At 38.5% G+C, this 27,002-nt stretch overlaps 1 protein-coding gene across 1 annotated transcript in view; it reads right to left on the bottom strand.

Annotated features, from left to right (window-relative positions):
• tbc1d32 (TBC1 domain family, member 32) overlaps nt 1–27,002 on the bottom strand; it is a 107,070-nt gene that overhangs the window by 29,914 nt on the left and 50,154 nt on the right. The window contains exons 24-29 of the mRNA XM_074684569.1: nt 26,606–26,728; nt 21,659–21,767; nt 17,868–17,961; nt 17,657–17,782; nt 11,426–11,509; nt 2,567–2,636 (exon numbers count right to left, since the gene is read on the bottom strand). Coding sequence (XP_074540670.1) covers nt 2,567–2,636; nt 11,426–11,509; nt 17,657–17,782; nt 17,868–17,961; nt 21,659–21,767; nt 26,606–26,728 — 606 coding nt within the window. The remainder of the gene's footprint in view (nt 1–2,566; nt 2,637–11,425; nt 11,510–17,656; nt 17,783–17,867; nt 17,962–21,658; nt 21,768–26,605; nt 26,729–27,002) is intronic.

Raw genomic sequence — 27,002 nt, 5'->3', positions numbered from 1 at the left:
TCGTCTCTGCTCATCCTTTGCAGCTTCAGAAGACAACTGTGATTCTGGGAGAATGAAGCCAAAACTTACAGCAAAATGCACTGACTAAAATAAAGGTTTACTGTTTTCCAAACAACAATGGCCACATTTTATGCCACCATACAGAAAAATAAAGCTTTGAATCTCACACAAACTTACAAACAAGCTTCATTGCATATCTACAGAGTGAGTGTGTTATGGAAATAGAGAATTAGGTGGAAGTCTGACCCTAACAAGGTGTGTGGTGGAGTAAGCTCTGAGGTGAGCTCTGATGTCCTAGTAAAATTGCTTTTTAAAAGTTCACGAGCTGAAGCTGAAGTGGTTTACAGACAGGTTAATCAGGAAGCACCACGGCGACTCAGTCAGGGCGCAGCTGCACCTATGAGAAACTCGAATCAACAGACTCTAATCGAGGACAGAGAGGTGAGGTTGGTGTATGGCTTGCAAACAGCTGGTTTGACAGAGCAGCAAAAACTTGTGAGAAACTCTCTGAGTTCATTCTAAAAGTCTGTCACAATCACTCGATTAAAGTTTTTTCCACTCTTAAACACTTTAACTGTCTGGTTTTTATTTGCCTATTTGTTCTATTTTTACCTCCAAAGTCACTGTGAGGAACTCCCCTGCTGTCTGTGCTTCTCATGACTCCTTTAAAAGAAAATGGTAGTGTGTTATCTGCTGAAACTCTTCAATTCAACTCTTGAATTTCCCATGAGCACTATTACCCGCTGACAGAAAGATGCAGCCCTTGCTGAAGCAGGAATGTGTTTTGGAAGCGAATGAATGGATGGAATACCACAGAGCCCCCGTGGTGACGTTTGAGAGAGAAAAACACAAGCATGGCTTCCAGATAGTGATTCTTCAGATGGAGATACATCAGCACAAGAGTGAGACTGTTTCAAAGTTTGAGTGCCTCCTATTTACAGCGCCTTGGGACTGTGGCTGCTTTTGCAATTTTTGAGGCTGGTTGATGAAATATCTGATTGATGAAATGGAAAATATACGGTGGCCCCAAAGTGCAAAAACAAATAGTAAAAACATCTCTCTGCCTAAATATTATCTGATAAAATAGAATCACATTGAAGTGCATATATTCTGAAATAAACAGGGAACTAAGACTTCTCCTTCCTATCAAAAACACAGGCAAAGCATTAAATCAATCAGTAAACATTCTAGCCCCACACTGGTATGATACCTACCTTTTCTACTGTTTTTCTTTAATGGTAGTATTTTCTCCTTTTTTGTGTTTGTGTGTTTATTTTTGCTAATGTGTTTTCATTTTGTTCAAGTGTGCTCTTGGTTGTAGTTTTCTCCTTTGTTGTTGTTGTCATTTTGATTTTCTTGTTTTTCTTCATGTTTATGTGTTTTCTCTTTTTATTTTTTTGTGTTCTCCTTTTTTGTTTTTTTTCTCTTTTTTGTTGTCCTGTTTTCTTTTTTGATTTTTTTCCTTTTTCTTTCTTTTTGTTGTCATGTTCTCTTTTTGTTGTCCTCTTCTTTTTTTTTTCTCTTTTTGTTGTAATGCTCTCTTTTTTTGTTGTCCTGTGTTCTTTTTTTTCGCTTTTGGATGTAATGCTCTCTTTTTTGTTGTCCTGTTTTCTTTTTTTTTTTTTTTTTGTTGATTTTTCTTTTTTTTTGTTGTCATGAACTTTTTAATGTTGACTTGGTCTTTTTTTTTTGTTTGTTTGTTTTTGTTTTGTTTATGGTGCCCTGTTCTCTGTTTGTTGTTTTTTATTTCTTTTTCATGTTGTGTTCTCTTTTTGTTGTTTTTTTTCTTTTTGTTGTCATGTTCTCGTTTTCATGTTGTGTTCTCTTTTTGATGTTTTTTTTCCTTTTGTTCTCTTTTATGTTTTCCCTCTTTTAACTTATCTTGTTCCGTTTTGCTGGCATGTCTTTTTTGTAGTGGGCTCCTTTTGGTTGTTATTTTCTCACTTTTTTTTTCTTTTTTCTCTCTTTTGAGTTATTTTTTGTTGTTCACTCTTTTTGTTGTGGTTTCCCTTTATTGTTGTTTATGTTTCTCCTTTAGCTGTTGTGCTCTCTTTTTTGTTTTCTTTCCATTTTTGTTACTATGTTCTCTTTTATTTGTTGTTTTATCTTTTATTGTGTCATGTTTTATTTTTTGTGACCTTTTTTTTCCTTTTGTTGTCAAACTTATAATCTTGTTTTTCTTTTTGTTGTGTTTGCTTGTTACTGTTGTGTTTTGCACTTCAGGGCCACCATACATAACTGTATCTTGTCTGAAAATATAAATTATCTGAATCGTTTCCTCTGGAATAAAAGAAGAAACAAACGAAAAACTAATGTAGGTCATAAATGTTGAGTAGAAATCAAAATTGTTTGTATTTTTATATTTAAGTGGGTCTAAGACTCGATTTGATGGAATGATTTTTGATTCTGCAGCTACCATCATGTAAAGCAGCTGTATCTCAGTGATTATACGACTTGACTTGAAGAGTGGGCACAGCAGGTTCCCTTCCCAAGGTGCTGCTGTGAGAGGACCGTCTGATCAAATAAGGAGCTAAAAAAAAAACAACACTTCACACACTCCACATACCTGAAACAGGTGCTGACTCCCAGCTGCTCCACAGACGATAACAAGGCACTCTTTACAGTCTGCTCCTCCGCTGGAAGAAGAGGAGGTGATTAAAGAGAAGAGATGGTTATTAACCAAGCGAGGAAATACCCGGAGAGAGGAAAAACACTCCCAAGATATCACTAACAAGGTGTGTTACGACCCTGGAGAATGGAAAATGTGATAAAGTATCATGACTCTCTACTTTCAGGGTATTACAGGGATGATGTTTGTGGTGTGGGTTGTTTTGTAGTTGGTGGTTTGGTATTTAGTTTGATGTTTGTGGGAGAGGCACAGCATCATGGAGAGTCTGCTCACAGTCATCCACAGGTGATTTCACAGCAGCACTTTGAGGGTTTACAGCCGCTGAGTCATAACTCCTGATTTCAGGAGTGTGCTGGAGTTTTTCGGAGGGAACTGCAGCGTGAAGTTTTGAGCCTTGTGAGAAAGCTCTTTATCTCGGGACTTTATCTTCATCTGTGGCGCGAGATACAACAGCGGCGTGAAAAAACAGTGGAGCAGAGCAGCTTTGGATCCACACGCCACGGCTTTGTACAGATCGTGGAGCTATCAGTCTCAGCAGGCGCTCTCATGGGCTCTTACTTTCCACCATTAAGCGTCCAGAATCATAAAAACATATTAGTTTTTGGAGTTACACTTGTAATCGTGTGGAGAGAACGATAAATGAAGCAATAACGTTGGAGGAGGACTGATCTTGTTTTGGGAGACGTCTCCGCTGCTCCCCGGCTTTTGGGAAAAAAGATTATTATTGCATTTGTGGTAATAGATCCCCTGCTTCAGACACTTTGCGGTGATGATGAGAAGTTTTTAACAATTAACATGGTAAGTATTATCCAGCGACATAAGTGGCAGGGAAAACTCGAAATCCAATTTACAGGCTAATGGTGCAGAAATATGCAGGGGGAAACGGTGATGCAGGAATCTGAGCGATAATTCAACATTGTTACCGTTTGAAAATCACAACCGAGCTCTGAGGATTAATCACAGGCCATCAAATCTTGTAATAACTGAGAGAAAATGGCTTTTGATGAGGGGATGAAGCAGCAGCAGGACAACTAACACTGTATTCTCCCTCTCACATATTAACATCTCTAAAAACCTCTTGCTGATGGCAATTACCATCTAATGGAGATGAATGCTCTCTCGTTGTTTTTATTCCCTCCCTCACGGTTCCTCTCCCTTCCCGTCTCTTCAGTATTGAGTCACCGGTGTCTATTTTACAGTTTCTAATAACTTTAATTCAACCATTTAACTGTGGTTTCAAAAGAAGGCGGCACATGCAATTTATCCCTGACAATAGTTGTGACAATATGTTCTTAATTGCAAATCTGAGCGACTGTGAGAGTTATGAAGAGTAATCTCGGGGATCTGTGCTTCAGCTCAGAGATGATTCAGTCTCCGGAGTCTTTATAATTCTCCGTGCTGCAGGGAAATTAAAACAAAAGTACAGAACAAAGACGCCTGCAGGGTTCAGGGGATTGGATGAGAGTCTTTTGTGGCGAGACGCATTTAAGGGAATCCGTCAAAATGAGTGCAGCATCTCCGAATGGAGCTGGTGACAAATGCGACAATTGGCATGTGAGGGATGTGGCAGCGGAGGAGTGAATATGAAATTGAGATTTTGAGATGAGGGAAGCCTCAGAACATGATTTTACAGCCAAAGATTAAATGTGGAGAACTTTTCAGAGAGTAAACAACCTCAGTGGACACGTTTGCTTTCACTCTAACATCATCACTCTTACTTGTCTGTTCAAGAAGGCTTTAAATATGTTGGCCTGAAATGATGGTCACATGTTGTGTTTAACAGAATTGCTACCATTTGCCACAGGCGGGAGCTGAAGCTTTGTTATAGGCTACTTTGAGAAGGCTTCAATGCTAATGATGGATCACATCTTGCAGAATGACTCGGTCTATCAGTGTTTTGGTCCAGAACATGAAGCTAAAGCTGCTGTGCAACACTAACTCCAGAAGTGTGGGAAGTCCATCACTTCTCGAGTTGCCATGAGTAGCTGTTTTGACCTCAAAAGTCAAACATTTTAATCCGTCTTTCTGAGCACTAATCAAGTAATTCACAAATCTCCTACATAAGCATACCTCTCAAAAGAACAAAATAACAGCAGCATTACATTGTAACACATTTAGTAACACGTTTATCTCTGAGATTGCATCAAGATCTGACTTGCTACTGTCTAAAGCTCGCAGCATTTCCAAGGCTGGAACAACCTTGATCTTTCTCACCCAATCATTTACAAACATTTTAATCTCGAGATACATTTTTGAAAACTTTAACCACAGTAAAACTGTGCAGTACATGACCACTTATGGTAAAATTAGGTAGATTTCATAATATTTTATGCTATTTATATGCAATCTATATGTAATCAATTGCACATTAAGCTATAGACACTCTTAGAATAAGTCTACAGTACCCGGTAGGTATCGGCGGATTTGCAAAGGCAACAACACAAATGCAAGAGCAAAAACACAGTGGATGTCAAGAGGACAGTTATCCCAAGGGACACAGAAAAGATGTGAACGTAGGTAAATGATCATTTCCTTTTTGCCTTCAGCTATGAAAAACATTGCTTTGATGCTAACGCTATTGATTCATAAAGCTAAATATAAGACGGCATGTTTTTCTAGTAAATAAAAACTAAAACTAAAAAGTACTTTTCTGTGCCCAATAACTAACCTCTTTTAACTTCTGATGTGGCATTTGTGTTTTTGCTCTTGCACCCATGTTTTGGCTTTTTCATTTGTGTTGTAGCTTTTGGACTAGTGTTTGTGCTCTCGCATTTCTGTTGTGGCTTTTGCAAATTGCCTGACCCCCACCAGCCACTGTAGAAGTCAGCCAACCTCAAGGTTGTAATTTTGTTTTTATTTAGAAGGGTTATGACAAAATTCATAACAAAAGATCATTATGACGGTTCTAGTGTTACGCCAGCATATAGCAACTCAACCAGTACAGGTATGTGGATGTTAACCAAGGGGCAACATCTGATTAGTAAAAATGAAGCCCATGCGGAAGTGCTTAATGTTGCTGTTCATTGGGAATTGTTGAGGCTGTTGAAAGACCGGAAGTCATGTACACATGCAGCCATAAAAACAGACTTTTACGGCATTAAAAAGCGTATATACAGCCTGGTTCAAAAAACAGCTTGGGTCTTAAAAGCTGGTTTCATTATCAGCACACACTGTACGATGAGTGAATTTTTTTCTAACTCTGCGGTTTAGAAGATATTAGGATCGTTTGATTGTCCAATCAGAGACACAGCTCAGGTCACGTGACTGCCGGGCTTCCTGTAGCTGTTTCGAAGTAAACTCACAGCAGGTGTCATATTAAATGTGGCTGCAGTCTATGATGTTAGCATGCCAGAGCACCATAGACTGGTGGTGCTAGCTCTGCTAATAGTAGCCACACTCTGTAAAACACTTTGACCTCATAAAATCTTTGATCCCATTTTTCATTTATGCTCCATTTTGACTGATGTTGAAGTGTTTCCTTACCTCTAGATCAAAATTCGTGCCTGAATTTATGTTTTCATTGAAGGAAATGGACAGTTGTTGCTTAAACCCTGATATAAAGATCAGTGATAACTGAGAAAAGTTTGTCTGATAGTGTGCTGTAGGGTTGAAATCTTCAGAAGAAGTATACAAGTGCATCAAAGGCAAATTAAAGTAAATCCTGTGCAATAATTATTCATGTCATTCACTGTTTTGGCTGCTCAGGCTGAAGCTATTCTGTCTTTTCTGTCTGTATGTTAGTGTTCACCAAGATCATGCAGCACATTGTTTTTCAAAATTTTGTTTTCAGATTTCTTGCTCTTTGAGCCTAGATAAAAGTCTAGACAAGAGGAGTTTGTGTGAAGTGTAGGTAGAAAAGTGTTAAAAGACTCTTCAAATAACAGTCCACTCAAGAAAGCGCAGATCTGTCTGTGCCATTAAGATGCAACCGTCAGCATAAAAGGTGCCATCTCTTTGTTTTCAGCCACCCAATTTCAACAGGCAGCAGAAATAAATGAGATTGCCGGACAGCTGCCTGAATGAGTCAGTGCCATGAAGTGTGAGGAGATACAACTCAGAACAGTGAACTGACAGAGGTTAATACTCAGCAAATGAGTCCGCTCTCTCCATACAATGAGAGCAGTGAAGGAGGGCAGAGTGGCCGGGACTGTAGTCAGCGTCAATCAAGCGCTAAGAGGTGCCTACGACCTGCTCCCTGTCTACACACACACATATATACTGGCACATGCACACACACACACATGTAGCTGCTAGATTGCACAATTCAACAAGAGCCATGACAGCTGCCTGCTCTCCTCAGAGGCTATTTGGTGGGAGGAATATTAGAGGGAAAATGGAAAAAGTGAAAGAGGGAGAGACTGAGAGGAATAGAAAGGACGCCAGAGAACCTTCATTTCAAAGCAATAAAGAGACGTAGAGGCGCAGGCTAACACGGCTGTTTCATAACTGATTCCTGAGAGCAGAGCGTCTCTGAGCAGCACAGACTTTACATGTACTCATTCTGACTACAGATCCATCATTCAAGCTGAAACACATCTGTTAAAAGTCAAGTCCTCAGACTTGTCACAGGCTTCAAAACATCCTCTTGTTGATGATGAAGAATTATCTTTTGCTTTTTACTCAGAGCAACAGATTTTCTACAACCAGCTGCTATAAGCTACAGTAGATTACATCTTGAGTCCATTAAAAGCCCTTTAAACATTGCTTTGCCTCTTGTTATTGTCTCTGTAATGTTTCAGCTACTCTGTGCAGAATGATGAATTTCTGAGAGGACATTTTCTCAGCGCTTACTTGTAAATATGATCATGATTTTCTCAACAAGAACTACTCCAGCAGGAAATTACCAGAAAGAAACTGTTTAAAATCATAGCTGTGACAAAACAAACTCTTAATTACCTTGCGTACTACTATTTCAGTGTTGTTTTCTGTCATACATTGTCTGGAGAAGAATTCTAACCATCTCACTCTTGAAACTCTCAGCAAACCAAAATCCAAAATTGTACCAGGGCTCAATGGAAAAGTCCTAGAATGGTTCAGGTTGTGTTTAAAGGAGCAAAGTTATTTCTTAAAAATCTAATCGAGTGGCTATGACCTGTGGTGTTCCTCAGGGGACAGTTCTCGGTCCCCTTTTGTTCAGCCTACATAAGCGACCTTGTGGTCAAATTCTGCAGAATTTCCATTTTTTATTATTGTTTTTATGCTGATGACACTCAGATATATCCAGGAGAAACTGTGTCACTGTTTGGAGAAATTAAATAATTGGATGAACTAACCTTTACTTCCATTCAATCAAGTCAAAACTCAGGTGAAATAAAGACAAGAGTCATGTTAACAAACACTGTCAACAAATAGCTTGAGTCACTGACTCTAAAATTCAAAGACCAAATCAGAAACAGTCACTAGCAAAAAAAAAAACATGGACGTCTTCTTGTATTCCGCTTGAAGACTGCTCCCTCTGGTGGCTGGCTGCAGTAAAGGTCAAAAAATCCATCTTCCCAGCCATTCTAGATGGGCTGTGGTCAAACTTTGAAAAAAATTAATAAAACCTTGTATAAATGTTTAGGTGATTTGAAGATATTATTTGGCTGTCTTGTAATTTTTCTGAAAAGTTTCATTTTCATTAGTAGAAAGAGGTTAAAAACTAAGTTTTACGCCACATTTAACGATGATTGGCAGCTGCTGTTCTTGTGCATTTTTTTCAGGGATTGTAAAATATGTCTGGAGGGAGAGCCAAGATGAGATTAGACTCTTGAAGGAAAAAAATAATACATTATTTTTGTAGCCCGGCTCCACTCAGATTCTCTCATAGCCTCTACTGCGCATACACAGTCTATGGGTTAATAACAAAAACCGGACAAGGAGAAGCTCATCTATGCTTTCTTCTCTAGTAGACTTGACTTGTTGGTCCCATAGGTTATGAATCAAGGACATTTGACAAAATTTGATTTGTTTTGTTTGTCTTGACTAAAAAAACAAAAGGAGCAAAACTGTAGCAAATCTTTTCAAGATGGGTCTGGTGGGAAAAGTTGACCCTGAATAATACTCTGAGTTACTGAACTTATGTAAATGGGTATAAATGATTTATGAACATGTCATAAAGACGCAGAAAATCAACAACTTTGAAGTATGAGAATGAACTGGGATCAATAAATGATCAAAATAAACTGTGAAGATTAAGATTCTTCATCAGTGTGGCCTCAGAGGAGATGTGTCTCTGCTAACCGACTGACAGAGACTTATTTAAAAATGCATAATAATGACAGCATACTGAACAAATACCAAACACTGCTTCTAACCAGTGTTTTCTGTTAGTATTTACACAAGCTACTGCACAAATGACTGTTGACTGAATCATAACAACCGATCCTTCATTATCTGTTTTTCAGATTCATGGCAACTTTTATTCTGGGATTTATACCAACAACAACAGATTAATTCACCATCAGTGCCTCAATGTGACGCGTGGTGTAAAAGTGTTTTGTTTGCTTTAAAAAGACTAAAAAGATTACATCACAAATTCACTTTATCTGAATCAAAGAGAAATAAAATGATTTAATATTAGTATTTTTTTCTGAGTGTGTCTGGTCTTGGATTTAATTTTCCACTCATGAAACGTACAGTATTTAATAATAACACTTGCCCTCAAAAGCATCTTCTTTACACTCCATTAAGAAAATGTATGCTATTTGAAAGGGTTATTATCATATTCTTATAATGTAGGACACCAGCTATTACCATCGGCAATGCATTTGCATAAAAATCAATTAAAAGCAGTCAAATTTAATGCATTTGAGCACTAAAATAAATGCTGGAAGGTCTGCGGAGGACGGTGCTGTTAGACCACTCTTACAGTAATAAAGCATATTTTGGTTCATGCTGGTCATTCCAGTCACTTTAATTGCACTCCACCACTTGATCTTTGCAACACAGCTTTTAATGTAACTCTTCTTCTTGTTTTCTTTTTGCATTTTATACAGTTACAGTGATTTCCCAAATTCTGCCCTCATATTGTATTCAAGGTCTCGCTCCTTGTGCGAACTCCAATCCTTCTACACTATTAGTTTTGCTTTGGGTGCTGCAGAGTAAAGATGTTTCACCCATCACTGCTTGGTGATTGCAAGGTCATAAAAATATTATTTCTGCAGCAGCACATTGTCGTTTGGCTCAAATAAGATGTAGGTTTTATCGTTAGCTATAAACTGACTTTAAACATACACTGCTGAGAAAACTATCTATGACTAGTTGCTAGGCTGAAGCAGCTCTCTCTTCCTTGTCCATTTCTTGTAATTTTTTTTTGTCTCTTTTTCATCATTTTTGCATTTGGAGTGGATCATTGCTTTGTATGGTTCATTTGTTGGTCATGGACACCAAACTGGTTTTGTCCTCAGTGATAATTTTTACTTTTTTTTCTCCTGTGTTTGTCTGGAGATCCTACATGTAATCATGGCTGCATTATTTACATGTGAAATCAGCTGTCGATGCTAACTGGTGCAAGGCCTGATGTTTCCCACAAGGTGAGGAGGACGTGCTGGTACTGGGGTGAGAGCTAAGAAGTGACAACATCGACCTTTCCTTTCATCCATCGTTATTGGAAACGTAAGATCTATCTCCAAAAAGATGGACAAGCTAGCCATGCTAACCCAGCAACAGAGGGAAAACCAGAAGGCAGAGTAGCATCATGCTATTCACAGACATGGCGAACAGAGCTAACACTGGACACCAACGCCACATTGGAATAGCTTCACCTGCTGTGAGCAGACAGGATCCAGGAGACAGAGACTGAACAGACTGCTGAAGAAGCTCAGTCCTGGACCCTGTGGGGGTGGAGGCTGGCTGACTGGAGAATGGTGGACAAGCTTTTTGCACTCCCTATACACTTTCTTACTTTTGCTTTTTTGATTGCTGCTGTGACTCCTGAATTTCCCCTCTGGGATGAATAAAGTATTTTCTAAGCTATTTTATTAAACCTGATACACTTTCTGGATTATAAACATAATCATGAATCTGTGGTCTACTTGAACAGCAAAATAGTCAAATAAGAGTATAATCTGCAATCAGGGCTTCATTACTTGTGGGAAAGTTTAAAGTGTTCTGAGTGTTCATTAATTAGCCAAGCTTATTCACATTTTTAGCTGCCATCAGCCTGATCAGGTTGTTTAGCCCACTGGCTACTGTTCACCTCCTAAAATCTTTACCTCATTTGATTTGAGAAACATGCAACATCTTTCAACCTGAGGTAAAACAGTGCTCTGAATTTGAACTTTCTTCCTTTACTTGTTTTTCGCCCTTCACTGCAGATCCACAGGGATGACCCTGACTCCTGTACAGTGTTAGAGAGGCGAGTAAGAACAGAACAGCTCGATAATTTTCAGAGCCTTTAACATCTGAAGGAAAGTGTTACCCACCTGTGGGTTGGGTTAAACCAGATAACCTGAAAGCACAGCCAAGTCTGTGGTTAAATTTTTTTCACAAGGTTGGTGTAAAAGGTCTGGTTTGAAAGATGGGATTTAAAGGGCTAACAGAAAAACATCTGCGCAGATCAGTTGATACAACTGTAATGTCTAACAGAAATATTTGACCCAGAGTGTTGTGGGAAACCCTGCTGCATTACTCAGGTCACGTCTATCATCGTATGGGTAAGGCTTGTACTGATGGTCACGATGTGAAATTCACATCCAGAAAGTCAGTGTCAGAGTCAGGGTTCAGCTCACCCCTGAGTATAAAATGGTCTTTGGATACTTTCCTCTGGCCAAACAGTAAAGATAAGAAGTGAATGTGTTGCCTTTTTCCACTGACCTTTGTACTGAGCAGGAGAGAAGAAACACTCTGAGGCTGAGCTGGAGAGATGAGCCACGACCGTCTCCAGAAGGTCAGCCAGGACTGAGGAGAAAAGAAACAGACGTATGGAAGAGATTAATGCTGGCAAAGCTACAATGACCCTTGAGTTCAAATGAATCAGATTTACACATTCAAAGAACTCGGCTACTTTAACTATTAATACAAGGTTGATAACATTGTGTTATGTTAACATCCCATTAACACGTCATGTATAGCTGTGAGGAATAAAGCAGCATTAAATCTAGGATGAGTCAGTGTTAACCTCAGCTGCAACAACATATGTAATTATTTCTATCAAAACACTATAAACATGTGGATATGCTTGTATTTATTCACAGCTTCAATGCCCTTGATGGTCAGGATGAAAAAAAACCCTTCAACACTGCTTTTAGTGTCACGTCTCCGAGGAACTGATTGAAGAAATCCAAGAGGAACAGAGAAACTCTAACAATGACAGTGAAAGCATGTTGTTGTAAGACTATCTACCAGTTAAAGTACTTGAAGAAACATCTTTGTCTGGCTGGGTTGTAAAAGAGCAATCATTTAGCGTCCTTGTTCAAAATGTAGATGTGTTAAGTGAAAGCACTTTAAGTTGAGCGTAACAATAAACAAATCTAATATAAATGGATTTTGAAGTTCTTTTCATTAGACTGTAATTGTTTTTCAATGAGAATAACAGCTTTCCACTTAGCATTAGTATCTGACGAGTAGTCTCTTGGTACAATCTGTGCCAAAGATGAAAATGAATACAATCAATGAAACAACTCGGATAGAATTCTACCTTTAAAATTTGGGTGTTGAGATTAGAAAAAATACCTTTTAACCACTGAGGCCATTTCCAACAGATACACTTGTTGTTGACTATTCAAACACAAATGTATGATGGCTGGCACTCGGCCCTACCATTGGTTTTTGTGCTTAAGCTCTCCTCAGAGATTAACGTGATGCAGGGTACAGAATGTATCAATGTATGTTTACGACAGCGCTAGCATCCAGCTGCTGCATTGTTTATTTTCCAGTTAGAAACCAAGGAAGGAAACGTGTTCAGGTAAAAAGAAAGAAAACCCTCCATAAATGTTTGCAAAATCATAGCTGTCATTTCTTAGTTCATCAATCAAACTGTCAACTTTTTATTTTCTGGGGAAACTTTCATACTAATCAAAATGCAATTCAAAATCTTTTGCAGCAATTAAAAAAATCAATCAGAAATACTTTAAATAAAATGATAGCAAAGATTTTAAAGTAGAGACTAATGCACATTCAAAACATCAAATCTAGTTATCCACACAAAATAATTAATACATTAACAGAATGAATGAAATGAAACGGAATGGAAAGAATGATGGTATAAGATAAAAAAAGCACTTATATGATTTTGTTGGTGTATCTATTTGTGGCGAGTCTCCGTTTCACTGGAAAAAGTTTCTTTAAGTCTACACCCTGGATTTCTTCAGGGGCAGCCTTGTCATCTCAAGGCTGGACTTCTGCAATGCACTCCTCATTGGGACTCCTAACTTCAGTAAATCCAAAACAGCACGGCAAGGATCCTGATGAGTGTGTGGAAGTATGACCATATCAAACCCGCCCTTCTCTCTCCTCACTGGCTTCCTAGACTGAACACAAAATCTACTACAAGCCTCATCACCAAACCTCCACTCTGGTAACAACCATAGACTGTATATAGAGTGGACAGCGTGGCTCCGCCATTTACCGTTGTATGGTTTTGAAGCCAAAATTCCCCCGTCACAGGCACAGCCATTGGTAGCAATTGTGAAGCCAGAGTCTGCAGTAGAGACTGTGAGGGATTCTGGGAGAATCCAAGTTGAGCCGGGTGACAAAAAAAAAAGTTTTTTTTGTGTCTTGTTTTCACTTCTTGACTCTACTTCCCGACATATTTAACAATCCCTGAGAAAAATACTCAAGAATGTCATCTGTCAATCATTGTCAAATATGACATAACATCTCGTTTTTAACCTCTTATAACTAATGAAAACAAAACTTTTCAGAAAAAAGAGGACCTGAATATGAGGAAGTGAGAAACATTTCTATGAGGTATAAAATAATTTTTTAAAGTTTTACCACAGCTCATCTGGCTGTAGAGACAGACTTTTTGACCTATACTGCAGCCAGCCACCAGGGGGAACAATTTTTGTGGTGACCTCACTCCAAGCCAAGCAAGGGCACGTACATTTTTTTAACAACAACTAACTCTTTCAGCCCCTCCAGTGTTGCCAACTCCTCAGCATCAGAAGTAGCTAAAGGCCCACCCAAAAGTAGCTAGAGGTCGCTTTTTTTTCTGTCCAATGGGAGTGGGGCAGAACCTGTGGCTGCCTACCTGTTAACTGAGCTGTCGTAGTGTACAGCTGGCCATGCATGAATGAGGAAAGAGAGAAAACAGTGCTTTTTTTTTTTTACTTTTCTCCCGTGATCTTGGAGCCTCCGACCACCAAAAAAAGTCGCTAGATTTGTTGCTTTTCTCTAATTTTCTCACTGGTTCCAGAAAGTTGTAAAAGTCACATTCATCTAGTCAGTCCAGAAAAATGTCTTGTTTGAAGTTATTCAAAGACAAAAATGAGGTCTGAATTGCTTGTAACAAGTAAAATAAATCTGCCAGTTGAACAAGAGAAATTTGCTTGAAAAGTTGCTTGAAACTAAAATAATGTCTTAATAAAAGTAACTCTTCTCTTGTTGCATTTGCAGATTTATTTTACTTGTTACAAGGAATTCAGACCTAATTTTTGTCTTTGAATAACTTGAAATAAGACATTTTTTGTATCACTTGGGTAAATATGGCTCATATAGTTTAAAAAGGCATTTTCTACTGAAAATAAGACAAAAACACTTGATAAGATTTCAGTTTTTCCAGTGCACTTAGAGGCTCTTGAAGGTTTCTTTAATCAGGTTCATATTTTTAGCCTGAAAAAATGCTTGCAGTTTAATACAGTATATGTTTACATCATCTAATCAGTCACAGCGAGGGCCAGGATATAGTTATAGCAGATTGAGTTTAACCTCTCCACTCTCCAAACATACTGATTTGCACAAAGCCTTCTGGCATTTGATTGGTCAACTCTAATTAGATTAAAAACACCCTACTGAATGAAAATGGAACACTTCTCACTCTAAATCTAGTTTCCTTCCAGGAGATTAGCGATTTCTATGAGGAATCAGTAAACAGAGAATGGGCATCCATTTACATGTTTCTCAGAGCTTAAGTGTATAATCAAGGCAATTTTCAAAATGACTAAACGTCACAGGCTATTGGCGTTGATTGTCTAAAGAGAGTGTAGGTAGAGAGAGCCGCGGTTTACTTTGATGTATTTGGTTCGTTATTTAAAAAAGACGGCATTCAAGACTCCTTCTTGAGTGTTATATCGACTCGACTCCATGTTGAAATGATATCTTTGCACACTCTCTTAACTGAAACATTCATCTGCCTCCATTAATGGAAAGCTAACATAAAACTCTGAATGCATCCGCGAAAGCATTGAGCACATGCAATCAAAAGACGGTTTAGCAGATTAGAAAACACAATGAGTGTGATCATATTGCAAGGCAGCGGCTCTCAGCGCAAGTGAAAGCATCTCATTGAGACGCTGTTGAGCCCGGACAATTAAGCAATCAATACACTGACAAGATAGTGAGGTATTGAACAAGCTCTTCTAATCACGAGTGTTTTGATGAAGAGATAGTATATTTAATCATTTTTATCTCACAGCTTTATAGAAGCCTATACAAGTGCTAATCACAGTGCCTTCATGCGCGGAGACGGATGGAAGTCGAAGTTCAATAAACAGCAGAGGAAGAAGGTTAATATAGTCTATAACTGCAGCAATTTACCCTCATTGGAATTTGTCCTAAAGAGCAGAATGTCAGGCTTGGTATGGTTAATTATATGCCAAATAAAATAGCACTTCTGCATGCAGCGGGGAGCTTAGCAGATAATAAATCTTGATCATGCTCCTCGAGTAAAAAGCCCTAAATGAGCGCCGTAGAGTAGAGGCTGGATGCCTCCACAGTGCGCTGATGAAGGGAAGCAATCTCAGTACAGTGTGTGCATTAATGGCAAGATTGTCAGCCCTCATTTGAATGTATTTTTGTCCTCCTTGAATCACAGCTATTTACTCCCACGTTTGAAAAGCAGGCGTTGCTGGCATTTCACAGTGGATGTCAATAGCAGTGATGAGGAGTTCTTAAAAGGTTCATGGACATCAGATCTGTATAATATGAGTGTGGAGGTGTGTGTGGTGCACCTGCAGCACAGAAGACGAGAGCGGACAATGTGGTTAAATATAGAATCTTTGCTCCAAAAGGTGGAGAAACTTTTTATGTCCAACTCTTCCTATCATCACTCCTGAAACTATAAGTGATCCATTTACTTTGTGGGGGCTACTCCTGAACTTAAATTTTAGAAAGATAAATGTGGAATCATTTAAGCGCATTTAAAGCTAACTTATGAAAGGTACTTATGAAAACTCAAAGGAACACAAATTCCTGCAGCTTATTCTTCATGCCAAATGTAAACTTTTGTAAGAGATATCTTAGTATTTATTAGGGAGACAGTGTCAGAGCACCAGGAAGTTTTAGGTGTGTCTTGCCCAAGGACACTTTGGCAACAGGACCTAATAACGGTTTACACAGAAACTGTGTTTTAGCTGACCTACAGTGCAAACTTTTGAAAATGGCCTCCAGAGTGGATTTTCTCTTGAACACTGCAACACTGTTGCCATGTGAACAGAAACCCGGTGGTAACGCTGTCACAATTCACTTTGTGCAAGTGCATACAACAGAACAACAGTACCGTTGTTGCGATCATTACAGACTACCATGTTGTGCAAGTGCTGCTCAATCTGCTAAATCGGCTGACTGTCTTTCAACAAAATATGCACCTGTTGCTCCACTTCGGCACTTAGCATTCGCCAATACACCAAATGATTGGCCCAACTCTACTTTGGTGAAGATCTACCAAAAGAGGCTTCTGGACAAGACAGTTATAGCACCAACTACAGGTCTGGCATGCTAACTACAGCATTTCCAGTCCCTCAGCGTTTCAGCACTTAGATTTCATTGGCATTGCTTGCTCTCTTCGCTGTATTTCTATGTGACTTTTTCTTTATTTTAGTTTAGCTATAATTTCGTCATTTTTCTGTGTTGTGCAGACTCGTTTCTACAAAGGAAACCAATTCAAAGTTTCCACTTGAGTTTGAGATCTACAAAGTAGTATCATTTAATGTGAACAATGTAGCATTGATGTGTTCAATGTTCTGTCTGGAGAAAAACATTTTTAGTTTTTGACAGGTTTATCATCAGTAAGAGTTAAGGTCTTTGCAGTCTGTATTTTTTCTTCCAGAATTGATACACAGCACAAAATAAATTTGATCCCATGTTATGTCAATCACATTTTCACACTTATGCCGAAACTTTCATCTATTGTTGTTTTTTTGGAACAGGTTTGATTTTTTGTGTGAATATGCGTCATCTAGCTTATTTCCTGGGTAGTTCAACTATTCAGAGATGCTGAAGGCTTATTGCTAAAATCACATTCTCACATTTTGTGATTTATTTCTCTACACATTTTGGGTGATGATTAGATGATGAGTGAAGACTTCTTAACATGTGTGTGACGGTGTGGGAGTGTGCCCGCACGCGCATACCTCAAACATACTGACAGCCACAGTTCAGGATCAATTTCTTGATCACTACTTGTTGATTTCATTTTTCTTGTACTGCAGTTTTTTGCAATTAATACAAAAACAAACTTTGCAACTTTGAGTGTGCAAGGTGTTTGTGCGTTATCTTTTTTTCAGATTATGGATCCAAAAAACGCATGACGTGAAAGACCTTTAGGGTCAGTCATCAAAGAGTCTCACAGTATGAAGATGCACAGGAGTAGAAATGGTATCATCAGCATAAAGATGGAACCTAACTTGTCTCCAATGTGATTCAAGGTACAGAGAAAAGAGAAGTGGTCCATGGATTGATCCTTGGGGTACTCCTTTGATAACGTCCATGAAGCTGATTTAACCTCTACGGGTTTTTCTGTTGCTCACAGCAGCTTGAGGTTTAAAATATCACTGCAGAAATGTCTGTTTTCACAAGCTTTTACTTATGCCCACAATATAGTTTTACAGGAAAATACTCAGTTATGACAATACCCAAATACTTCTGCCAAATGAATATGTAGCGTACCTTTTCCAGTCAAGACGTTAGGTTTGGACTTCATGACTCGGCAGTAATGCCTCCTGCACATTTCCATCCAGCCGTCCTTGTTCTTTGTGTCTTGAGATGAGGCCAAAAATGCAGTGAGTTCAGGGTCTGTATAAAGAGAGAAAAAACTATAACTAAATGATCAAATAAAAGCAAAAGATAAAGTCAGAAGCTTCATAGATGTATCTCTTACCTTGTATGTTATGATCAGTGTTTGGTGGGTCTAGAGTGTAACAGGAAGGTGGAGGGCAGCTTGAAAACATGGGCCACGGGTAAGGATGCTCCCCCTGAAATGAGCAAATAAAGACATAAAATACAGCTTTGACCAGCTTATTATTTCAATATGCAGCCCCAATAAATCTGTGCAAATTTGTTTTGTCTGCTGTCTGAGTTTGTCTAGACCCTTTTAAACTGACATGATTCATCATATTTGCAATATTTCTCTGATTTACTCCTGTACCCCTCTGATAAGATAGCTGTGGCGGTTCGTGGGATTGCGGGGTTATTGATGAGTCATTTTGTCGGATTGTTTGTTTATAATTTAACATCCTTAAAACTGTCTGAAGGCAATGTTTGATGACACTTTAAAAGAAACATTTCAAACTTTTAGCAGTGTAGTGCACTTTACCAACGATAAACTGATGACTGTGAATTTATGACTGAGTAACAGTTAAGTGGTGGGCTGTGTTTGCTTCCATTTTAAGTCTCAATTTATTTCCTTTTTTCTTTTGTTTCTTTCTCATTTGTCTCCTTAATGCCTCACTCATTATGCTTTTCATATCTTACATTTGAGGAATCATAACTTCTGAGTCATGGCTCAACATGTGGCTCACTGAAGTCATGTGCTTTAAATGTTAATGGGGTTTAGGAAGCAGGCCTCTTTATCCCACTGTCTGTGCACTCCGCTCATCTTAATCCCTGCTGGTATTTGGGTCTGCCACTCACATGATGTGCTGCTCTGACAATGCAGAGAGCCCTGTATGTGGCTAAGCTCTGATGATTGCATACCAACCTTAAATAGCTCAAACACTCACTCAATACTTCAGGTGCTTTCAACACGATTGAAGGTACTTAAACTTAGAGTTTTCTTTGAAAAAAGTGCATAAAAATGATTCAATAAATAAAAAATGATAATTCTTCCTTTGATCAAATGTAAATACATATTTCTGCCATCAATACAGACTTATGAAAACAAACCTCACCTGTCTCTGCAGAAAGCACACAGCTCAAGCTCCATCCAGAAATAATTGAACAGCACAGACAGACCACTTTTCCATCATTGTTGCTCGTACTTAGTTTGTTCTAATCACGTTCTACCTAAGAACAAGTTTGGTTTTCCATTGGCAAGGAGCCACATCATTGCGTCACTGTAAAACATCAGTATATCACTGCAAACTAGAGATGAGTTCCAATTTAGGCCCCATTTACACAACATTTAATCTGAAAATGCTAAAACGCAGTGAAAAAAACCTGTGTTTATATGGAAATACCAAGGGACTGAACAGGCTGTGGTAAGCACACCAGGCCTATAGTCGGTGCTAAAACTGTCTTGTCCAGGAGCCTCTTTTGGGAGATCTCCACCAAAGTAGGGTTAAGCTGATAATCTGGTGTATTGGGGAATACTAAGTTCAAAAGTAGAGCAACAGTAGTAGTTGACAATTGTGACAACGGTACTGTTGTATGCATGAAACGGGAAGCAGTGGAAACGTCATCGTTTCCACTGAAAACGCCATCTTACTGTTTACACAGCAACGGTGTCGGCAGTGTTTCAGAAAAATCCCACTCTAGAGGCCATTTTCAAAAGTTTGTGTTTAAGGTCGGCTGAAACGCCGTTTTTGTGTGAACGCAAGGCTGAAACGCAAAAAAACTTCTGCGTTTCACCCTGAAACTGTTGTTTTGTAAACAGCCCCTCAGGTTCTTTTACAGGTACCATCTGAATTCTGTTTATAGTACCAATTACAAATTCACATAAAATCAGACAGTACCATGTTTCGATACCTAAACGCATCCTTGAGGCTGTGAGGGAGTGGAAGAGTAGGCAATTTTCAATACTGGATATAAATTCAGCACTGCAAGGTTAAATATTGAGAACAAATATGTTAAATTGAAAAAGTTTTAGATTTTATTTTTAGACAAATTAATATTTACTACCACATAAACACACACAAAAGTGCCAAAAATTGGTACCGATGAGTATCAATACTGATTGCCAGGTACCATAACTCAAATTTGAAAGGTGCCCATCCCTACTGCAAACATAGTCATTTCAGTGTTTCTCCCCTAGGTTTACAGCCTTTGGTAGGTGTGGCTAGTGGCTGTGAAGGCATCTTCATAGAAATGGCCCTGGGAGTGCTTAAAAAGGCAGATTTTTTTTCTGTGTTTCTTCGGTGGTGGTTGTGACATTATTTTTCCTTACTTTGTGCTAAACAGGGTGCTTGTCTGTGTGTGTGTGCCCACACGTTTGTGTGTCGGTGACACATTAGGGTGGAACTCTGTTATACGGGATAAAGAAATGTGAATGTGCAACCATGAGGCAGAAATGACATCCTGTCATTATAAGAAAATAAAATGAAGTTTTATAGTCTATTTAATAGAAGAACAAGATAAACACTTGATCTATGAGAGAGGTTGTGCATTTCTGCTTCAATTTCAGCTCCATTTCAAGTTTTGATTGAGGAAATGCCAACACAACAACAGCGGACTTACTCAGCAACTTTTCTTTTTTAAAAATAGTTGTTTACCACCACCGATCGTGGGTTACGGTAACCCCGCCCCTGGCCCCTGATGTTGGTGCCTGCTAACCACCAGTTTTAAACAGCTGGAGCCAGTGCTTTGTCGGTGGAAACACAAAGAACCAGTGCACGAGCACCAGCTTTGTTGAAAAGGGGCTAAAATGTGTGTAAAAATAGGAAATGAGTCAGTTTACTTGATACTTTCTCATATTTGGTCCAAACATTATGTTCAACAGCTTATTGGACCGACAAATCAATAAAAACACTGGATATGCATTGAACTTTAACTCTTTTAGATGCTCTTTAAACCCCCTTAAGTCTTGTGAATGTGATCAGGAACATGACTCAGGTTTGCTCAGTGGAGCCTTCAGTCCTGCACACAGGAACAAAGTGACAGTGTGACAGTTTTGATCATAACGTCTCCTGCTGCATGAGCTCTTTTGAGCATGGTGAATTAGATTCCATTAAAACAAGACTCCACTGTTCCACTGTGAAGCTATCTTTGTGTTCTTGTTAAAGCCAAAGAAAAAGAAAGTCAGGTCACCTGGAAAGCAGAACATTTCTGATAAACTCTAACACAAGACATGAATCATTAGTTTAACAACAGGACTTTTGTCATTTCTCTTTTTATGATGTGTCACACAGTAAACAGCTTCTCTGTCCTAGATAGACTTTGCTGCAACATGAAGGAAACCCTCGCTAAACTAATTTACACTTCCACTTTTATGAATCTCTTTCATATCCTTGCCTTGACCTCACAGTAAATGAGTTTCTTGTTTTTCGTTCGGTGTAAACAACAACTAAATAATTGTAATCTGTCCAGAACATGCCAGGTGAATGAGGCCGCAGGCTTCACACATCGATGCATAAATTACCTGCAGCAAAAACTGAGAACACACACGGACAGATTGGAGGTAAAGTGTGAAGCTATTAACAGTGAAGACTGAGTTCATCTGTTCCTGGGAATTCTTTAAATAAACAACATCAATGGTTTAGTTATACATACGAAATAAGACGAATGACGCCAGAATGATCCCAAGTCTCCATTTTTTTATGGTTTTGTGCTTTTGGATGCTGCATTTCGTTTTCTTTCTCTGTGATTGTGAACCTCACCTCTCATTGTCACCATGTATATGAGTCTGTGTTCCCCTTTGTGTTGTGCCAGATCAGAGCCCTTTCCTTACATGAAGTAGGTGTAATTAAAGGAAGGAGGCATAAATCATATCATGATATACAGAAGTCTTCAGCTGACCTCTTGCAGTGCTCTGGGAGGGAGTTTCCTCTCAGACGGACCTCCGACCACACTGACTCGGACCAGCACGTGATTCCTTTCCACGGACAGGCTGTCAATGATGAACTCTCTGGTTAATCAGAAAGAAAGGAGTGACATAAACGTTGAATTTCAAGCATGGTGTTGTACAATTTATTGCACTGATATTTTTGAGCAGCTGCATTTCAGCAACATAAGATACAACATTGTATTAAAACAAGCATAAGCAACTCATTCTGAGTGATTTTCAATTCATTTTTAGCGCTTTTATTTATCTTCAACTCTCATTCTTAACCCTTTTACCTATTTATTTAATTAGATTTATTTTAAGTTTCCACAATGTTATTTCCATTCAAAATTTAAGCTTATTATCATCTATCAAATTTTTAAACTGCATTAATAAATATATTTTAAGGTTTGCATTAGTCTCTACCTTGGTCCGTTATTGCCATTATTCTATGTTTTTTTGTATTGTATGTATTTTATGTTTTTATTTTTTATTCTTTTTTTTTTTTGCTGTTTTTTGTTTTTTTTTTGTCAAACACTGTGAAGCACTTTGGCCTCCATTCTATTTGTATAAAAGGTGATACATAAATCTTAACCTTTTTTCATTTAAAATTAAAGCTTATTACTATCTTTAATTTTAAAACTACCTTAATAAATATATACCTTAATGATTGCATTAGTCTTTTGTTAATGCAAGCGTTTTTGCCTTGGATTCGCCACTTCTTTAGAGTTTTCTTGTAATTTTGAGACTTGTCCTGTGAAGCTTATAGATATAAATATATTATATATTAAGAAATATTATAGGTATTAATTATGAAAAACTTGCACTAGGTTGCCTACAGACAATTTTTCTACTCCAGTGGACAATAAATAATTATTCTATTCTATTCTATTCTATTATATTCTATTCTATTCTATTCTATTCTATTCTACTCTAAATATTGATTTATTTTATTTTTTTTACTTTCCCACTTTTTTTGTTTATTTTTTATGTAACTAATAAAGATAGGGCACAGTAGCACACTGTCAAAGTGACTCCCAAAAGAGACAAAATGAACCTTCACGGTTGGCTGACAAAATAAAAATAACAAGATTTGCAAGAATGCAAACACATTTTAAAATATGACACTTCAGTTTTAGTAAATTTTTAAGTTTTCTGTTCACCACATTGAAGAAAATCATCATTTCCATTTTCAGTGAAAATATTTGAAAAAAAAACTCAACTTTTCTAGTGGGTCATATTTTTGGACCTTTGATTCTGTTAAAAGTTTTCTGATTCATCATTCCTTCTAATAACTTCCTTTAAAAGTCCCTTTAATACTTTGTGCTGAGTTTCAAAGGCTGTTTGAATGTCAGTGCTGAAAGCCATGTTATGAAAAGACCAAGGAGAATTTTACTACCTGATGCACAATGCTCAGTTTATTTACTCATATCAAGCCAATAGGTAACAGGAAGCAGGTCAGAAACATCTATGTTTTGTATTCCTCTTCTCCTTGTAAGAATTGAAGATAAGACCAGAAAACTTGCTGCTCTGATGGATGTCAACCTTGGAAAGTCATGTTTAATACACGTAAGTCAAAGCATATGAGCAGACCTCTATCTCTAAAGACTTGTTTGGCACAAAATCTAATTTAAATATCATTTTGAGAATGAAACAAAAAGTTATTTGAATAAAAGTTTAGACCACAGAGGTCTAATAAAATGGTGTGATTCCCTCCTCAAAGTACTTTTTATTTTGGGAGTGTCATTGATTTTTTTTTTGAAAGGCCACAGAAGAGCAGATATAAAGCAGAGAAAATGGAAAATAAATGATGAAAAAGTCAGATGTCAAAATGTAAAACTTGAAAAATACCGAACAGACTGTGGGGAAAAAAGGGAGGGAGAGAGGATTGTCAGAGGAGAAAAAATGAGACAATGAGGTCTGTGCTGATAATGAGGGCATGAGGAGAAAAGAGGGCAGGAATGGGAGACAGGAGAATAAATTAACAAGTCATCATTCTCCAAAATGCAATGCGAGTTGGCATTTCAGGGCCATTTTCATTCATAACCGACAGCCACAGCTCTGCCAGCCATTAGCAGGAGAGAGCACTTTTCAATACCCACTTTCAGAAATGGCCTTTTCACTCGCTTTCCGCTTTATTCCATTTTATTTGTGACAATGAAAACAAACAAACAATTCCTCATCCTGAGCAATGATTAAATTTGAAAGTGCTCTGTCGTATCAGGGTGATGTAGAGTGGAGCAAAAGGCCTCCCCTGAACTGGGAGGCATAATACGACTGTGTGCTGAAAATGGAAACTCCTGACATGTCCACAAGTCTGGAAAACATCCTTCAGTTCAACGTAGTTCAGGCTATTTTTAACTTTACTATCTAAAAATATTCAGAGGCAAAGTTCAAGCACTGGGAGCATAAATGCAACAGCATTTACCACAAACAAACTTTTCCATCAGTGAAGCTAACCTCAGCATTCACACTTTGACCTGATGTGAAGTTCTGCATTGGAAACATTCCTAAATGTGCATATTTTAAAACTGCAGGTCCAAAACTTTTAGACCTTTTGTATCCTAAAAAACAATGCCCAGTAAGCCCTTTAGGTACAGCCAAAAAGTTTCATTCAAAACACAAACATGGACATAGACAGTTGAAACTTTTGGGGGATTTAAAGATGGATAGCAAGCTGGTTTCCTCAAGGGTTGCTTAGCTTAGCATTGAAAAGTGAGGGAGTTTTATGGTTTCCAGTATTTTAAAAATGGATATAAACTCTGCTCAGACTCAGACTTATGTGACAACACTCACATAAGAGCTTTATGAGATCTTCGCAAGAGTTGCTGAAATGATGAAGCTATCACATAATGATCTCCAAACTGGTTTATAACATGTTTGAGGTGCAGGCCTCAAACACCAAGGTCTGCCCACAACAGGCCTCCAGAAAGCTTGTTTGTGTTTCCATAGCCAACCATGACCCCTTGTGGTAGGCGGCGTGTAAGCTGGATGCCGACAGCCGCTTCAGTAACATAATAGTGTGACGCATGGCAGCGTGACACAGTGTACCTCGCCAATTAATCCGACCAAGAAGAAAAATGCGGCACAGCAATTAGGCTTCTTTGTGATCGGCATGTAGCTCTTTGATGCAAAGTGCAATCAAGCTTTGTTTCAGAGAAGACTTTATGCCCCATTTTGGGGATCTGTTCTGGGATTGGTCAGTTGAAACATTGTAAAATGTGTGCCATACCGAGACAAACCCAACTGAACCGCTTGGTGGATACGGGGCTTTACTGTAGTGTTGACATTTACGAGGCACTGCCCTTAAGCAGTCTCACCAGCAACCCCATGTTTTAATAATGAGACGTCTTTCGAACCTAACCAGAACTCCACCATGTTTTTTTTCTTAAAAGTTGACTTCTGTTTTCTTCAAATAGCAAAGATTATAACCAACCACAGAGATGAACTAGTTAAAAAGAGTGGCTTAGTATTTTGAGCAACATCTCCTGGATATAAGACAATTACACAATAGGATGTACTCCATGCAATTCAAACTGGTACACTCTTTACACTTATGTACTATGACAAAAGCCGCATTTCCACCAAGCAGACCAGTTCGATTCGTCTCGGTACGGCGCGCATTTTGTAGCGTTTCCATCGACTTATCCTGGGACAGATCCCCAAATAACCGAGATGAGACGTTCTACTTTTTGGGACCCTTTCGTATGGGTGCCAGACTGAACCGATCTGCTCTCGGGAGGTGGAGCTACACTGCAGTCTGTTGATTCGTCAAAATAATCGTCAATTACTGTGCAACAGCGGCTGCATTTCTCCTGGCGGCACACAGACTTCTCTGAAATAAAGCTTGATTGCACTTTGTATCACAGATCCAATCACAGAGAGGACAAATTGCTGCATGTGTTCCATCTATGCTCTTTGTTTAGTGTGTCACGTTTTTCTTCTTCGTTGGATTTATTTGCGGGGTAAACTGTGTCGCGCTGCTACAGCGTCACGCTATTGTCAAACAGCTGAGGCTTTCAGCATCTGGCTTACACGAGAGGGCACAGTTTGCTGTGGAAACGCAAACGGGATCAGGTTTAACTGTATCAAACTGTACTGAACCGAACCAGACTGCTTGCTGGAAATGCGGCTTTGGATGACTTAAAGGTTTAAACTATGGATTGAAACTGAAGGTACATACAAACAGATACATTTTCATTGAAATGCCCACTAGCCACAAAACTGTGAGATCTGGAAGTGATACATGTTCTTTTTTCTTATTTTAATAAGATAATTCAATAACTTCTCAACACATTAAACTACCTTAATCAGAACACCTGGGCACTTTAAAAGTTTTATATACAGACGCCTCCTTTTATTTTTAGATATAAATATATGAAACAATAAACAAGACTATGAGGCTTAGGTAAGATTATGTGTGTTGTCTTGTTATTTAACTTGGTAAAAGGTCAAGACAACAAAGAGTTAGGTTATCTTAATCAAACTTTCATTGAATTCTCATGGATTAGTTTCAGTTTAATTATTCTTTTTCAATAAAAGACAATAAAACGCTGAAATTTGACTCAAAATAACACCTCCTTATTATGTCTTTCAGGCAAAAACAATAATGAAAGTCACTTTGATATAACACAGTGCTTTTTGTTTGAAAATGTGATGTGCAATTAATGAGCCCCCACAGGGCATCATCACTGAGGTACAAACGATATCACCTCCCTGGTCTTAACCAGAGGCTACAAGTAAAGTTAATAGAAACTATTTATTATTCTTGTAAAGGTGAAAGGAGTAACATTAAGTAAAAATGTCTGACACTGTGGAGTTTAACACAAAATCATGTACATTTCTGAAATCACAAACTGAAAGGTCACTGTGAGACATTTCCACAAATGGGCTTTAATAAAACAGACTCTATTGATTCTTACCCCTCATTGTTGTCCGGCTCGGTGACGTCCTCCCTCTGACTCTGCAGCAGCATGGAGCAGATGTTGTACTGGCTCTCCAGCAGCAGGAAGGAGTCCAGATTACAGCAGAGCACACTTAGCAGTCTGCAAAAACACACAAACAGCACACTGAGAGGACTGGCACTCTGAGATACAGCAGCATCGAGCAGTTCAGACTTCAATGTGGCTACACAGCGGGCGACAACCTGCAAACAAAGACAAAGCCCCAATTTGAATTGCTGGATCAGTCAACAGAGTGTTTCCCCACTAGCTCACTTCTGCCAGTTGTTGGCTTTGTTAAGGAGGAAGCCTTGGGGGAAGCTTCATGGTTCATTTTCAATAGCTGGTAATGACACTAGGCTCATGCAGACTGTTCAAC

The sequence above is a fragment of the Halichoeres trimaculatus genome, unplaced genomic scaffold (assembly GCF_033239565.1).
Source record: "Halichoeres trimaculatus isolate MK-OKI-2021-1 unplaced genomic scaffold, fHalTri1.1 fHalTri1_scaffold_13, whole genome shotgun sequence".
Taxonomy (NCBI): Eukaryota; Metazoa; Chordata; class Actinopteri; order Labriformes; family Labridae; genus Halichoeres; species Halichoeres trimaculatus.
Note: the sequence above shows the minus strand (reverse complement) of the source record. Positions and strands in the feature narration are given on the sequence as shown.